The 17,654-nt window shown below is 40.8% G+C and overlaps 2 protein-coding genes across 5 annotated transcripts in view; both read right to left on the bottom strand.

Annotated features, from left to right (window-relative positions):
* LOC107674778 (transforming growth factor beta-1-induced transcript 1 protein) overlaps window positions 1-17,654 on the bottom strand; it is a 92,600-nt gene that overhangs the window by 5,954 nt on the left and 68,992 nt on the right. The gene's annotated exons all lie outside the window — the stretch shown is intronic.
* LOC107674810 (uncharacterized) lies at window positions 735-3,986 on the bottom strand. Of its 2 annotated transcripts, XM_016468916.1 has the most exons (6): window positions 3,027-3,986; window positions 2,732-2,915; window positions 2,182-2,515; window positions 1,843-2,085; window positions 1,284-1,750; window positions 735-1,190 (listed from the first exon to the last, which is right to left on the bottom strand). In XM_016468916.1, the coding sequence occupies exons 2-5, from the start codon at window positions 2,740-2,742 to the stop codon at window positions 1,490-1,492; spliced, it is 849 nt and encodes a 282-aa protein (XP_016324402.1). In that variant the 5' UTR covers window positions 2,743-2,915; window positions 3,027-3,986; the 3' UTR covers window positions 735-1,190; window positions 1,284-1,489. The 2 variants fall into 2 exon arrangements, with proteins under 2 accessions (XP_016324402.1, XP_016324409.1); XM_016468923.1 differs by having other exon boundaries at window positions 2,732-3,986.

Raw genomic sequence — 17,654 nt, 5'->3', positions numbered from 1 at the left:
CTTGAATGGGCTACAAGACCAGGGCTGTATGTTAACTTTTTTTCGCACATAGCACTGCCCTTACCAAAAAGTAGTATACTTCAAGTTTATTTGATTAAGTATACTTAAGTAAAGTTCAAGTATATTTTTAAGTATACTTTATGTAGTAAGTATACAAATATCAGTCTACTAGTAGTATACTTGTAAGTGTAATATTTCAATACTCCTTGGTACTAAATTGGCCCACTTTCTAGCATATAAAAGTATACTTTAAGTATAACAGAAGTAAACTTTGAGTACACTACTAGTTTACATCTATGTATTTAGTTTGTACTGCAACTATACTAAAAGTGAACTTATAGGTATACTTATAGTTTACTAACTAAATACTTGTAGCTTTTTAGTACACTTTAAGTATAGACTACACAAAGTACATAAAAAGTAGACTGAAAGTATACTTTCCTGTTTTTAGTTTAAAAGAAGTATACTAAGAGCACACTTGAATAAACTTCTTTATCGTAAGGGTGGTGCTACAGAGGTTGAAAGTTTTGTAGCACAGGCCAAACTGTTGAAGCACAAACATAAAACTTAATCATTATCATTAAGTTATCATGTCTGAAAACAAACACAAGTAATGGAGTTCATTACTTACATTGATTTTCCATACAGAGCACAAAAAATACAAACTATCACAAAAAATTGTTTTAGACAAAGTTTTTTCTTTATTTGCTAAAAATGGAAGAGTGCAGAAACAACACCACTTACACCTCAACATTACACATCAAAGTAAGAATAGATCTGTGGGCAGACATCACTAAATAAAAGCTCTAAATAAAACACTAAATTTGCAAACTAGCAAACAAACCTATACCATGAAACTCCTTTGAGAATAATACTATCAACAGTTGCATCTTTTTTTTAGTTTAGTGCAGAGTGTATGTGTCACAGATCTAGCATGTCTGCTGGCCACTCTTTTGTATTTGGTCTCCTGGCCCTTTTAGAAGAGGTAATCCATTTAGCTGCTATCCGATTTGGATTGAATTCCTCCAATGGTCAGCCTTCTGCACTGATACGGATTAAGTCCTCAGCAGTGGAGACATAGAGGGTAGTGTTCTTTATTCGATTCTGGTCTGAAAATCCTCGCTCACACTGAGTGGACGAGATTGGCATCACAAGCCAATCACAAGTTTTTCAGTCAAGTGCAGAAAGTTCTGAAATAAATATAAATATGTAAAACTCGATTTATTCAGGAAAGTAGACACAATTTTGTAAATTGTGAAGAATGTTAAGTATAGCCCACATACCTTAAAGTCTGAGCAATATGGCTCCTTGGTAAGAAGTGTCTGCCACAGCCCTAGGTATGACCTGTCTGCAAAGGTGGTCCTGATTAGGGGCTTCAAAAAAAATATGGTGTGGGGACATTTAGACATCAGAAACTTGGTAAAATTAAAACACTGAATCTTCTTTGATAGATTCATAAAACACATATCACCTAACCACTTATCTGCCCTCACTTTCTAAGAAGCTTGTCAAAATGTTGGAGAAGAGACTGAACCGCTGCCCTGCCATAGTCCAGTAATGCAGCTTGACTCTCTGGCCATGCATCATGGTTGAATATTCTGAAGCATTCAACTTCAACTTCCCCTGACTGATTCAGCAAACAACTGAAGCATGATCTTATTTCTTCCACTGCAATGTCAACAGTTGCTGTCACATGGAGACTGCTGAATGCATCACCAGTCAAGGGAATTTGCCCTTTCAGCTCCACACTCTGAAAAATGTTAACACCAATAGCAAAATACAGTTGCCATTTCATTAAGATTAATTTATTTTGTAAATCTCTTATTTGCTATTGTATCACACCTGAAAAGTAACAGTCCCTCCCTCACGCTGTATGCTAAGAAAATTCTCTAACATCCCTCCTGGTATAGGCCTCAACTTAATTTCTTCCAATTCAGACACTGTTCTCTGTAGCTCAGCAGAGGCCTTGGGTAAGATCAAGTCATTTCCCTGTAGGATACGGCTAAGGCTCCCTATTTCTGCAAATACATCAGCCATAAAGTGGCAAAAGGCGCAGAACTCTACACGCTCCATCTCACACTTGATCTGAAAAATTATATTTTTAGAAATTGTAGAAAAAGGAACAATTTCATGAAACAACGTTAAAAAAAGAATTGAGCAGCCCAATTTGAAATGTATTACCTTCTTAGCTCTGCCTTTCATTTCAGCAGAGGGAGAAGATGCAGACAGGCTGCTCATGTGTTGTAGGGTTGCAGCATACTGGCTGCTGTCCTGTTCATTCTGTCCAGCCGATTTGAGAAGTGCATGTAATGCACGCTCAACATGAGGAATCCAACGTGTGCCTTTGACATTGAAAGGGTTACTGATGTTAACACCCAGCATTTTGCCCAATGCCTGCAGCTCCCTCAGAGACTTTGGGCTATAGTGGAATGTTTTCCATAGCAAGAAGAGGAGGTCATAAAGTTTAGCTACCATGGGCTCCTTTTTTTGGACAGTCAGCATAGCCAATTCCAATCTAAATGAAAAGCAGTGTAAAAGCTTATTTATATATTTATTCAGTAAGTACATGTTTATGTGTGATATGGTGCATCAAAGTCTTAATGTTTACAATTTACCATTAGTAATTAGGAAGTTATTACTGTTCTGACTATGAATGAAATTACCTATACCAATTTTTAATGTATATTAGATTACTTTCAGCATATCTAACCAAAGCAATAATCAAATTTACCTGTGATGCATGCAGTGGAATGGAACTGCATGCTTCCCGACCTCTTCTTTAAGCAGGGCAGTGACACCTCCACGTCATCCCATATTCACTGCAGCTCCATCCGCTCCAAAGCCTACTAGCTTGTTTATTCAATCTGTCTCCTGTCCTAGCTGCTCAAAAGCAGTCTTGGTGGCTTGTAGAACTCCTTAAATGACATAGATAACTTAAATTAATCAAAAGTACAAGGAACTCTGCATAAATTGTTTGAATTATTGTCTCATTATTGAAAAACACCCTAATAGTAACCTATACTCACCTAATGCATGGCTGTATTTTAGTTCCTGTTGCCCGACCAGCTTGTTTGCTGGCTTTCCATTCTGAAGGATTCGAACATAGACCATTTCGCATTCCTTGTTCGATGCGTCCGTGTCCCAGTCGATCATCACAGAAAGGTAGCGGCTTGCTCTAATTTCATCCGCCAGATCGGATTTCATTTCATCAACTATCATAGAAATTATCTCTCTACATCATACGTGGTTATCATAAGATGGCGTTATATCCGCTCCATTCTTTTTGCAGAACAAAATCAACGGTTTAAACTTTGTGAAAGGAAGTTCTTCTTTAGCGATGCAATACGCCACATTCATTTTCATTTTAACTTCACGGAAAGCAGCATCATCTGCTTTGGCTGCCTGGGATCTGAGGGTGTGCCGCAGCGTGCCAGCCCGCTCAGGTTGTTGTTTGGCCATGAATGCATCTCTTGCAAGCAGATGACGCTGGGAAGTGCTGTGTTTTTTATGTTATCCTTTTTAAAAATGCTGTTACCCATCACAAAGGGGTTGTCTACTTTAATCTTTTCTGGAGCCTCCTTGCACCAGCTACAAAACAAGAGCTGTTGGTCTGCATCGAAAATTAACCAAGGAAAATCCTTTTTCCACTTGGTGTTGTATCTATACATGTTCTTTTTTGTTTCTCCCTTACTTTCATTTGGTAAAGTTGCTTCTGTCATTTCTTCCTCACAGGCTCGTTTGGGGTTTTCGTGGATGACTTGAAAATACTGCTTAATTTTTCCCGTCAACACGCTCAACTAGCAGCTGCGTAGAAATTATGGGCGCATTACTTAGGAATTGTGGGAAATGGAGTTGTATGAAATGACTCAATGCAGCAGGGACACGAGTTTTAATCGCTCAATAGACTACAACTACTATGTATAATAGCAGTGCGCCGTCAATATCACACACACACACAAACAAGCACAACAAAATCACTTCACACACTATTACATACATGTCGCACTGTACAGCCCTGAAGACCATCAGCAAGAAGCTTGGTGAGAAGGAGACAACTGTTGGTGTGATTATTCGGAAATGGAAGAAATACAAAACAACCATCAATCGGCCTTGGTCTGGAGCTCCGTGCAAGATCTTGCCTCATGGGGTAAGGATGATCATGAGAAAGGTGAGGGATCAGCCCCGAACTACACGGGAGGAGCTTGTTAATGATCTTAAGGCAGTTGGGACAATAGTCACCAAGCAAAACATTGGTAACACACTACGCCGTAATGGACTGAAATACTGCAGCGCCCGCAAGGTCCCCCTGCTCAAGAAGTCACATGTACAGGCCCGTTTAAAGTTTGCCAAAGAACATCAAAATGATTCAGAGAAGGCTTGGAAGAAAGTGCTGTGGTCAGATAAGACCAAAATTGAGCTCTTTGGCATTAACTCGACTCACTGTGTTTGGAGGGAGAGAAATGCTGACTATGACCCCAAGAACACCATCCCTACAGTCAAGCACGGAGGTGGAAACATTATGCTTTGGGGCTGTTTTTCTGCTAAGGGTACAGGACGACTTCACCACAATGAGGGGCAAATGGATGGGGCCATGTACTGTAAAATCTTGGACAAGAACCTCCTTCCCTCAGCCAGAACACTGAAGATGTATCATGGATGGGTCTTCCAGCATGACAATGACCCGAAACATACCGCCAAGGCAACAAAGGAGTGGCTCAAGAAGAAGCACATTAAGGTCATGGAGTGGCCTAGTCAGTTTCCAGACCTCAATCGTGTAGAAAATCTGTGGAGGGAGCTGAAACTTCGAGTTGCCAAATGACAGCCAAGAAACCTTAAGAATTTAGAGAGGATCTGTAAAGAGGAGTGGATCAAAATCCCTCCTGAGATGTGTGCAAACCTGGGGCCGGTTGCACCAGCTGGACGTACACCCGGGTTGTAAGACTAGGCTGGATGTAAAATGCGCTTTAAGTCGTGGGTAGAATTTATACCCGTTGCACCATCTCGGCGTAGTGCTACGTCTGAGACTAAATACTACGCCTAGTCAGAGGTAGGTGTAAAGTGAAAAGTCATGATTTGCTCGTACATTATTAATTTTTAGGAATCATGTCTGTTAGTTAATTATTATTGCAGACGTGAACTGTAATGTTTATGGTCTTTTCAGGCAGGTTAAGCGATATCAAATCGCGAAGCTCGGTGTAGACTATACCACACTGCCGACAGTAATTGACCTAATAAAAACTATATTTCTGTACAGCATGTAATTATGCAGTAAAACATTACATATAAAAGAAACTGTACCTTTCTACATCTTGCTGGGAAGGACGGTATAATGCTTGGAAATATTTCACGTCTTTAATTCCATTCATTATTTGTAGCGTGCCTGCCATCCGATAATCGCAGTAAGTTTTGTGCTTTTGTTACTTTTAATTAGAAATAAAGTATCAGCTTCCAAATTCTGTCAGTTTTATCACAAAATACAAACTATGAATGTGGTTTTTCAGCCACAGAAAGACGTCAGTAACACAATGACACGTAAAGTCACATTTACCTCAGGAAAGACATTCATTGTACATAAACTCGATAGTCAGTTAGAAAAAAATAACTCTAGATAGAAGCATTGTATTACATTCATTATATTTTACTTAACCTGCTGCCTTCATTTTTAATGTTCATTTGAAGAAATCTGTCATGGGAATGTGCAGGGAGACTTCAGATATAAAATGCGGACTTGTTAGAAAATGTTTACTCAATAAAATCATGGCGCGGTGACAAAAATAGATAAAAATAGAATTAGAATTAAATTAGATACTATTTATACACTATTTGCTTAAAGTTGTCGTGTTGGATGCAAAATAAAGCCAATAGTTTAAGATTGTTTTAATCAGTTTGTACATAAAGAAATTATTAATTCATCAACTCATTCATCACGCGAGAAGTCTTATACTGGCAAATGACTTCTTCTCACAGGTGATTCCCGATGGTTTTAGAGGACAATTACTCCTCGTCACCCCATCGTTTCAAAGAATATTACAATGGCGAATGCGACAAGTATAAAAGCCTCGCCCATTTGGGAAGGTGTGCGCGCAGTCACCGGAGGCTAGTGGAGCAGAGCCAGGTGAAAGTATAAATCCTGCTTCAGCCATCACTGCGGGAGAATGTGTCAGCATGGACGCGTATTGTCTACGCCGGGCGTAGTTGCACCTGATTGTAGTTTTAGTTGGAGCAACAGATGTAAATATTTATTGTAAAGCTGGACGTTGCAAAGCCCAGAGTAGGGCTTACACCTTTTTTACGTCTAGCTGGTGCAACCGGCCCCTGGTGACCAACTACAAAAAACGTCTTACCTCTGTGCTTTCCAACAAGGGTTTCTGCACCAAGTAGTAAGTCATGTTTTGCTTGGGGATCAAATACTTATTTCACTCACTGAAATGCAAATCAATTTTTAACCTTTATATAATGTGTTTTTTTTCTGGATTTGTTGGTTGGTATTCTGTCTCTATACGTTAAAATAAACTTACCATAAAAATTACAGACCCTTCATTTGTTTGGGTCAAACTTATAAAATCAGCAGGGGATCAAATAAATATTTTCCCCACTGTATGTGGAGTGCACCTGGAACTTCCGAAGCTCTGAGCAGCTCATTGTCTTCTAAGGAGGCCAGCAGAAAGGGAAGGCTGTCTCCAAGCAGAGTTTGGCCCACTGGATAGTGGATGCCATCGCCTTGGCGTACCAATACCAAGGTGAGCTGTGCCCCCTGGGGGTGAGAGCTCATTCCACCTGGAGTGTAGCTTCCTCCTGGGTTTTGGCACATTGCGCCTCTCTGGCAAAACATCTGCAGAGCTGTGGGCTTGGTGACACCTAACACCTTCGCAAGGTTTAACAACCTTCACGTACAGCCGGTGTCTTCCCGTGTGTTGGGTGATAGGTAAGTGGCTGGAAGAACTGGCTCTGTGTCACGCTTGCTGCACCATTTCCCCTTCACAAGGTAATGTTTTCACCTAGCCTTGCTGAAAAAAATGGAAAAAGATCTGAAATCTTTTTCCAGAAGTTGAAATTCCTTAGCACCAAAGTCATTGAATTTGCTCTGGGGCATTGGGAAGGTTACGACTTATGCATTGGAATTTGCCTTGGCACGCAGCATTTGCAGCACCTCAGTGGTAATGACGTTCAGTGGTTATGGCACTTTCCATAGGTCCCCTAATGTCGTCACGACATAACTCGTAGTGACAGATAGATAGGGAATGTTTTGAACTTGTTCCCTAATAGAGGGAACAGACATTATGACCCCTTGCCACAACCCTTGCCTTTTTGCCAACCCATATAAAAGAGGACAGCAACCTATTGGTCGACTGAAAAAAGGACTTTGGCAAGAAAATTGGGAGACTCTGAATCAAATACAATAATCTGGGTAACACATTCATTTTAACGCAGTTAAGTATTTTTTAAGTATGATGTATGGTAAAAATAAAAAAATGCTATACATATTTGTTAACTCATGGGCGCATGTCAACACGTGCAACATACCTACAGACATGTTTTGCTGAGCAAGCACCTGCTTCACCTTCATTTAGTTAACTGATGTAGTATACGCAACACAATGGCAAGTGGTAATATTGGATAAATGGCCTGCTCTGGCTCGATTGCTATTACTGAGGTAAAACACGCCCTCCTCATTACCCTATGGACAAAGAAATGTAGAAATACATAATTGTGAAAATAAATAAAGGTAGAAATAAATAAATGTGGAAATAAATACGTAAAAAATACATACTGTAAATGTGGAAATAAATAAAAGTAGAAATAAAGAAATGTATAAATAAAGAAAAAATAAATGGAAAATAAAAATATACATAAATAAAGGAAATAAAAGTAGAAATAAATATTTATTTTTGCTTTTTTAATTTTCTTTGCATATTTATTTATATATTTTTAATTTATTTATTGCTTTTTTACATTTATTTGTATATTTATTTGTATATTTATTTCTGTATTTATTTCTAATTTTGACAGGATGGCATTCCATAATTACAACCTTGAATGTCTCCCATAATAATGACGGTGATATAAAGTCTGTTTTATTCATTAATAGAAAATTGTCAATAACACAAAATATGAATTGGCAAAAATTGGCGTCTGAAAGTAAAGGTTGTGTTTAGCCTCCATACTGGCCACGTTGGGTAGTTATAAGAAAAACAAATATGTGACCATGGACCACAAAAACAGTCTTAAGTGTCAATTTTTCAAAATTTAGATTTATGCATCATCTGAAAGCTTTCCATTGATGTATGGTTTGTTAGGATAGGACAATATTTGGCCGAGATACAACTATTTGAAAATCTGGAATCTGAGGGTGCAAAAAAAATCCAAATATTGAGAAAATCACCTTTAAAGTTGTCCAAATGAAGTTCGTAGCAATGCATATTACTAATCAAAAATTAAGTTTTAATATATTTACAGTAGGAAATGTACAAAATATCTTAATGGAACTTTATCTTTACTTAATATCCTAATGATTTTTGGCATAAAAGAAAAATCAATAATTTTGACCCATACAATGTATTTTTGGCTATTGCTAAAAATATACAACAGCGACTTAAGACTGGTTTTGTGGTCCAGGGTCACATATAAGGAATTACGGGGGTGTGGTCCGATTCAACAATAGTAGAGTATTCTATGTTTTTTATTGCAGGGATAAACCTTTTATCAATAAAAGTAATAATCTATTCTTGAGTACATCTGGTGGACATGTGAAAAGCAAGAGAATTCTTTTTTTATCAGGAAATAAGAACCTCCATGGATCCACACAGCCTATTTGAGTCATATATCCAGCAAAAATCTGAGACATTTTTAAAGGAGGTACAGTTTAGGGTTGGAGTGATCCTGTCACGATCTGCTACGGTGCGGGAACACGGAGCAAGGAACGAGGAGACCAAGAGTACAGAAACCAAGGAATTTATTCATCTTCACGGGGAATCACACGTAGCACTGTAGACACAAACAATACCGGATGCTGGAGCACACACAGGGAACACTATTTATACACACAGGAGGAGGGGATGACGAGACACACCTGGGAGCAATGAAACATCATGGGAAACACCTGGGACAAATTAAACATGGGAAAGGAAGGCACATGAGGAAAACAACCACAAAACACGGAACAGAGTCTGACAGATCCATGGCGATCTAGAGGAGAACTGGCCCCCCGACTGAGCCTGGTTTCTCCCAAGGTTTTTTCTCCATTCTTGTCACCGATGGAGTTTTGGTTCCTTGCCACTGTTGCCTTTGACTTGCTTAGTTGGGGACGCTTGACTGATTGCACTATTGACACTATTGGAAGAGAACTGAACTGGATGATGACATCACTGAATCATCAATGAACGGATTTTAGCTAAATAATTACTCTGTTATTGTCTTCTTGCATCATTGACAAACTATTTTCCTGTTTGACTCAGTAAAGCTGCTTTGACACAACCAGTATTGTATAAAGCACTATACAAATAAAGGTGACTTGACTTGACATGGCTGTATCCCTAACACAATTCAAATCTACACCAAATATAAGATGGTAAGTGTTTAAATCTAGTAACAAGAAAATATTTTTTTCATGAAGTTAATGTCATCCCATTTGGGTGTGTAGACACTGAGCAGGACTACTGGCGTGCTAAAAAGATGGCCAGATACAATGATGTACCACCCTTGAGGATCTGAAATCATTCCAGATGCAGTAAATAGTACTCTTTTATGAATTATTAGGGCTGCACCCCTAGCCCTATGGTTAAAACTGGTGAGGTAGACCTGGCCAACCCAAGTTTTTCTAAGTCGGTTATGATCTTCAATACGTAGGTGTGTTTCCTGTAGAAAGGCTATTTCTGTTTTTAGTCTCTTCAGAAGTGTAAATATTCAAGTTCTTTTCACTGGTCCATTTAAACCTCTAACATTCCAACTAACAAAGCTAAAACTAATAACTTTTCACTTTATTACCCATATCTACCATTGTTTATCGACAGTTGTCTGTGTGCCCAAATATCGTATCCACAAAAAGATATCTTCTGTGACTGAAAATAGGGAAGAGGAGGAGGAAAGAGAGAAAAAGAAAAAGGAATAAAAGGCAAATGGTAAACCTTGACAAATACCCCAAAATATAATACATTCTAGATTTGTCAGTTGAACAATGACAAACCGCAGCTCACAACAATCTCTCAGCTCCCGATAATCCAAGTCCATGTACGTTTCAATTTGTCACAGAGCTCCCAATGTAATGTAATCAAAGCTAAGCGTGAAATGCAGAATCAAGCATACCAATAATTGTGTAAGTAGACCTGAAGCACTATTAATAGACACAGTATCGCAAAATTTCAAAACTGTAAATGCAAAACAAACTTTGGTTAAATCAACAGTGGAGTTTTTCATCATCAATACAATTGAATAGCCTGTAAATTACAGTAGCACAGATAAATAAAGTGCATTTGTAATATAGCAAACATATCACTTAAAGTTTTAAACCTGATATCGAATATAAGATCAGTGACATATTCAATGAATTATCAAAATAAGTCATTATAATTAACAACGCAAAGGAAGACACATATGAACCACTCTAAAAAGAGAGTGCACACCTATCGCTTAGAGTTAAACCTGATATCAAATCTAGGATCGATGATATACTCAATGAATTATAAAAAGAAGGCATTACAATTGTCAGCGCAGAGGAAAACATATAAACCTCTCTAAAACAAAAAAAATGTAACTTAAAAAGAGGGGTGTATTGAAACAGGTTTTTCATTCATAATAGTGTCTTAGGCCTACCTAAAAGTCAGCATTGTTTCTTCTCTTATGTAATTCACAATATTGTTGCCATGATATCAAGAGTTATTCACATGTAGCAATCCGCTGATCGTAAAAATGCTGAGCTTCATCTGGCGTATTGAAAAGGAATGTCTTGTCTTCATAACGAACTCGTGCTGGATGAAGCAACTGGAATCATACATTGTTCTGTCGTCTTTACCTCACATTGCCAAAACGGAAGTCAATATCGCGCATTTCTAACTAGAGTTAAGTCATTCAGCGTGGTAGCCAATGCACACATATTTTAGGCCACTAGAGTTAAGCCATTCAGCGTGGTAGCCCAAGCACACATGGTCATATAGGCCACTTGACTTAAGCCATTGGGTGTAGTAGCCAAGGCCCACATAGAAAGTAAAACATTTGGTTCTCGTGGCTCTTTGGAGCATTGTTCATGAATTGTTCATTTCCCATGTCTTCTGCTTTGTTGAAGGGTAATTTCATGTATGTTATATGTGCAGCAGCAGCATGACTTACATGTTTACAGCAGCATGTCTGTGGTTGTATTGGCATTAGCAAGTCTCTGTACTTGCTCTGCAGTAGCAGCAGCACAACAGATCTTTTCCACCAAGACCAAATACATTAACATTGCCATGTTCATTACCATGCAAATCTCTCAAAAGAACAGTTAATCAAAAAATGTCATAGTTTTCTCACTTTCATTCTAAATCTGAATGACTTTGTGGGATTACAGATTTAAAGTGCCCCTATTATGCCATTTTTACGGTTCCTAATATTGTTTTGGGGAAACGATACGCCTATTTCAATAGTTCTGTATTTTGAATGCTCTATAGAAAATATAAACATCTATTATTTATCATACTTACAGGTTATGATTCAGTGGAGCAGCTGGTCCAAATAAATAGGATACTGATCCATCTTTCAACAGCAAGCGTTTTGTGAATCCCATGTTGAACTCCTCGAGATTAGAGAAACAATCGTCAGTAGAATGACATGTTTGTGGGCGGGGTCAAGTTGTTCGCTGCCGGCCAACTTGGAACATAGGTGCCCATTATGCAAATGTGTTACCCCGTGACGTGTAGCCGTCACGGAAGTGGGATTCGAATTACTAACGACTCGTTTCAGCTGTTCAGAGTTGATTCTTTATTTTGGGAGACAATAACATTATTTATCATGCACTTTCAGCTTTACAACTTTGCAGATCGTTTTCATTCACATACAGCTACATTACACACTGCATAAAAGGCAATATTGGAAATGGCATAATAGGGGCACTTTAAGAATAGGTGTGTTCGACTTAAAGGTGTAGTAGGAGATCTTGGAAAATGCTAACTTTAGCCTGATAGCACTGAAAGCGAACGTCCCACCCTCCCTGCAAATCACCTGAATCGGGTGTGTAACTAAGTGAGACATGCAAAATATGAAGATCGCGGGGTGCGAGGACTGGTTTACATCATGTGTCATTCACGGGTGAAAAAACTTTAAAAGTACTACAATAACATGAAGGAAGATCGGGTTGTTGATGTTTATCTGCCATTCTCGCTCTGTCTGCATAGCGTGCGTGAACGCGCTGATGACATATCCTGTCTGTGCGAACAGGGTGCGCAGAGTTATGCTAATACATAACTTGACAGGCAGGTAGGAAAGCCAATTAAAATGCTCGGACTGAGCGTTTTGATTGGATGAACATTTCTTGGTCCTACGCCGTCCACAGAATATATAAATACAGATAAATACATTTAGACCACTTAACTTAATGATTGCTATCGGGATGTGATGAGACTTTCAACCAGCAAAACAAAAAATGTTTCTGAAGACAATCACCTATTGCACATTTAATGTGGCGCACGCACTGCAGATCAATCGAAATTTGACTTTAAGCAGTGCATGCTGGTTAGAAATTTTGTCTGACTTGAGACAGCACCGACGCCACGTCACTGTGACATATAGCATCAAAGTACCGTGAGATCGTTTAGAGAGCTATTTCAGAGCTATTGCAGGAGTGCTGATGATGACACAGCTGTTTCACGATTGGCCAAATTCACCACAAGACAATGTTGACGTGTTTTGGGTTTAATTCCAAATTCTTCAATTCCAATAATGCTCAGAAATCTGTGTTTTTAGAACAGTAAAAGCTTTTTTTACTATAGTCACAATGTTATATTGAGCCATGTTTATAAAAAAAAAAAACACTGATAAAAGCATATATACCCCCACATTGGTATTTAAATAGAATATGTTTATGTTGAACTTGATTATTGAACAGATGGTGCTGTATTAAGCAGTATATAAAAAGTGTTTCTGTTGCTCATGAAAATGTTTCTGGAACGTCTCTGTATTTGACAAATATTGCATTCACTTCATCTGTGATAGAGTATGCAAACCCTGTGAGAGCGTCACTACCGGAGGCAGAAAATGTCTGACTTGATGTCTCCGCTTTCAATTCCGCACCCGACTGCAAGCGGCTACTCTCACCGATCGGTCTGTGCAGAGCTGCATGAAGTCAAACACACCTAGTGTGTTCAAGATCTGCTGATCCTACGTTCTGACATAACATCACATGAAAACTAAGGTGAACTACAATGTACTGGGCATTCAATGTGAACATGACATCAAATTACTGATTCGTTTCAATATAGTTTTCAGTGTGGGGGCTTCTACAAGTCTCTAATCTTCCTACTGAGAGTTAAATGTGTGAATGTTTACATAGTTTAGTTTAGTAAAAAAAAAGTTTAAAGGGGTCATATGATGCGATTTCAATTTTTCCTTTCTCTTTGGAGTGTTACAAGCTATTGGTGCATAAAGAAGATCTGTAAAGTTGCAAAGACTAAAGTCTCAAATCCAAAGAGATATTATTTATAAAAGTTAAGAGTCAGCCACGCTTACCTTCTAACACGCCCCCACATATCTACGTCACAATGTGGGAAGATTTGCATAACGCCGTCCAAATGTTCACGCAAAGAAAGAAGGCGTAACTTTTATTCTCGCTGTAGTATTGTTGTTGCCGCTGCCATGTCGTGAAGGCGCTGTGTGTTTCGTTGTGAAAGCGAAACTACTTTGTTTGGCCTTCCAAAAGAGGACGATATCAGCTTTGTCATGCCTGGAGCTGATCCGTGCTGGTTGCTGAGGAAATACAACAACTTTGCGCTGTGGATCACTGGATCGGCTTTCACCGTGGACGAAGCGGAGTCCAGCCCGGGGACGTCACATGTGGTTGCCGCAAGCCCTCCGGACGCTCTTTCGTCAAATCCGCTGGCCGCGCCGTTCTCAAGCCCACCGCCTCTCCTCACTCTAGCCCCTGGCCTTTGCTCACTCTAGGCCGCCGCCGCTCACTGGTATTCGGCCAATCATAACGCACTGGATAGCTGGCCAATCACAGCACACCTTGCTTTTCAGACCGATGAGCTTTGTAAAAATCAACGCGTTTCAGACAGGCGGGGCATAGAGGAGAAACAATAATGTACAATATGTGGAAAATAATGTGTTTTTTTAACTTTAAACCGCATAAACACATTTCATTACACCAAATACACAAAACAATGTTCTTTTAGCAACATCATATGACCCCTTTAAGTTTAGTAAAAAAAAACATTTTGCTATGTTTACTGCCAGGGTACTCAATAAGCGGCCCATGGGCCACGTCCGGCCCATCTGCATTAATTTTGTGGCCTGCGTCATGCTAAATATTCATGTATTTTTATTATAATTTGCGCTCAAAAGTAGCGCAAATATTAGGCAGATTGATTTTTAATTAAATACCTGCACAGTAGTAAATGCTGCTTGATCTCTGCAAGCGCTGTGAGTCTGAGTGACTTATAACATGCATTTGAAAAACCAACACGCCACTGACTTCCATAGGTTTTTTTTTCCTACTATGGAAGTCAATGGTGCCCATCAACTGTTCAAATACCAACATTTTTCAAAATATCTTCTTTTGTGTTCAACAGAAGAAAGAAACTCATACAGGTTTGTAAGAAGTGGAGGGTGAGTAAATGATGACAAAATATTCATTCTGGAAGTGAACTACTACTTTAGTAGCATGATTTTACTCCACAACATCAGTCGAGTGTTTGAAATAACTACATTTTAAAATCTAATGTGGCTTCTTATCACAGAATGAGGCAGAAAATATATTCTGCCCAACTTATTTTTCCCGTAAGTGTGGGCACAGCCATTTGTAAATTTAATGTGTCTGGCTTCCGGTCTCATTTGCTTCCAGCTATTTTTAGCTGTACAAAACAGCTAGTTTTGCTGCTTGATATTGCAAACTGGTGTTTCTAACCATACCAAGAGCTTGTAACACTCCAAAGAGAAAGGAAAAATTGAAATCGCATCATATGACCCCTTTAATGTATTTGTCACAATCTCCAGCTGGAGTGTCCATGAACTCCACCAGAGGGCACTCCAGCCCTGAATCTTGCCACTCAACCCCAGACTACATTTCCCATAACCCTTTGCTCGGACTCAGCACCCATTGCAATCACCTGTATCTCATCACCTCATCAGTCTCACACTATATAAGATGCACTCACACACGCACACACTCTGCTGAGTATTGCTAGCCTGTAGCTTTTCTGAGTTCCTGTGTTTTTCTGTGTTTCCTTGCCTTTGTGTTCTTTGACCCTGGACTGCTTACCTGGTTTTTATGATTGTTTGCTGCCTGACCTGACCTTTGTTTCGACCCTGCCTGTTTTGATCACTCTTCTGAATAAAGCCTGCATTTGGATCCACCAACCCCGTTGTCACGCCTCCACGTTACAGAATACTGAGCCCACCCGGATCCATCAGCTTTATTGAGCGTCCCAGGCTTATCATGAATCCAGCAGCACAGTTAATTAAGCTCCTTCAGGGAGATCGACACATTGAGGACTATGTGGAGGACTTTATTGGACTGGCTCATTTAACACCTTTTGACCAGGTATAACTGATGATATTTTTTTGTGGTGGGCTATCTGAGCCGCTCAGTTCACTCATGCCTTTGCATGATCCTCACTGGACTCTGGAGTTTTACATTGATCTGGCACTCCAATTGAGTGGCTCTGCATTTTTACTGTGGGTGTTGTGGAGGAGGAACACGGCATTCCTGCAGTATCTGCCACTCCAGAGCCTGGTCCCGCTATGGCTACCAGTTCAGAGCCTCTTCACATGGCTGCCACACCAGAGCCTCTTCCCAAGATGGCCACCGTTCCAGAGTCTCATCCCGTCATGGCCGCCATTCCGGAGTCGCCATTTTATGTGTTTGGGCCACACACACCACCACAGTTCCCCCAGAGGTGGCAGCCTCCGCTGCAGAATCTCCCGAGACGGTGGCATCCGTTCCAGTCCCCGAATCCAGTCCCGAGCCTGCTCTGGTCTCCGAATCCACTCCCGAGCCTTCACCAGTCCTCGGATCCACTCCCAAGCCTGCTCCAGTCCCAGTGTTTAGTAAGGAGTCCGCTCACGAGCCCGCTCCAGTCCCTGAGTCCACTCAGGAGCCCGCTCCAGCACCCGAGTCCACTCTCGAGCCCGCTCCACTTCCTGAATTCACTCCAGAACCTCCAAAGGTGGCGGCACATGCTACAGAACCTCTAGAGGTGGCGGCACTCGCTGCAGAACCTTCAGAGGTGGGGGTGGTGTCCATCTAATCTCCTCTCAGGGCACTGGCGCCCACTTATGAACCCTCTGATCGTCCTGTCATGGCCATGGAGGCCGTCTGTGAACTCTCTGACTGTGACGTTACGGCCAAGAAAGCCATTAATGAACTTTCTGCCTGTCCAGTCACGGCCAAGGAGGCCATTAATGAACTCTCTGTCTGTCCAGCCACGGCCAAGGAGGCCATTTATGAACTCTCTGCCTGTCCTGTTTCGCCACAGAGGCCGTTGATAACCTCTCTGTGCTCTTTATTCCAGTCCAGCCTGATCCGTCATGGTGGTTCCCTGCTCCATCAGCTCCACCTTGGTGGTCATCTGCTCCACCGTGGTGATCTTCAGTCCCATCTGCTCTACTGTGGTGGTCATCTGCTCCGCTGTGGGGGTCTTCGATCCCATCTGTTCTGCTGTGGTGCTCATCTGCTCTGCCATGGGGATCTTCAGTCCTGTCTGCTCCGACCTGGTGGTCCTCAGCTCTGCCCTGGCTTCCTGCTCCGGCCTGGCACCCTGCTCCTCTGGCTTTGCCTCAGTCCTCAGTTCCCTCACTTCCACATGGACCTGGCTCTCCATCCCTCCCCCTGTTCCGCCTCTGCTCCACCTCCCTCCTGGACTCATTTATGTTCTCGTTTATAAGTGTCTGGAAGCCGCTCCTTAAGGGGTGGGGGGTGGGTTGGGGCTCTGTCACGATCTCCAGCTGGAGTGTCCATGAACTCCACCCCTGACTCTTGCCACTCTACCCCTGACTACATTTCCAATAATCCTTTGCCTGGGCTCAGCACCCATTGCAATCACCTGTATCTCATCACCTCATCAGTCTCACACTATATAAGATGCACACACACACACACACACACACACACACACTGCTGAGTATTGCTAGCCTGTAGCTTTTCCTAGTTCCTGTGTTTTTCCTTGTTTCCATGCATTCGTGTTCTTTGACCCTGGACTGCTTACCTGGTTTTTATGATTGTTTGCTGCCTGACCTGACCTTTGCCTTTTTTTTGGATTACTCTTTTGCCTCTGCCCTGGATTATATTGTTTGCTGTTGTTTCGACCCTGCCTGTTTTGACCACTCTTCTGAATAAAGCCTGCATTTGGATCCACCAACCCCGTTGTCATGCCTCCATGTAACAGTATTACCTTAATTATGAACACACTGGTTTGTAGTGCAGTTTTACCAGTTTTACCATTCACTGCACTGTTATTCTTCTCGTTATTTCC

This window comes from Sinocyclocheilus anshuiensis, unplaced genomic scaffold, assembly GCF_001515605.1.
Source record: "Sinocyclocheilus anshuiensis isolate Anshui unplaced genomic scaffold, SAMN03320099.WGS_v1.1 scaffold890, whole genome shotgun sequence".
Classification (NCBI taxonomy): Eukaryota; Metazoa; Chordata; class Actinopteri; order Cypriniformes; family Cyprinidae; genus Sinocyclocheilus; species Sinocyclocheilus anshuiensis.
The sequence above is the reverse complement of the archived record's forward strand: the minus strand, read 5'-3'. Positions and strand labels throughout refer to the sequence as shown.

Bases quoted from the DNA above. Each gene is read 5' to 3' on its own strand.
- LOC107674810 (XM_016468923.1), bottom strand. The intron at 2,086-2,181 runs GTAATACATTTC...ATAATTTTTCAG, and splicing joins TGAAAGGCAGAGCTAAGAAG to ATCAAGTGTGAGATGGAGCG. The intron at 1,751-1,842 runs GTGTGATACAAT...AACATTTTTCAG, and splicing joins GAGGGACTGTTACTTTTCAG to AGTGTGGAGCTGAAAGGGCA.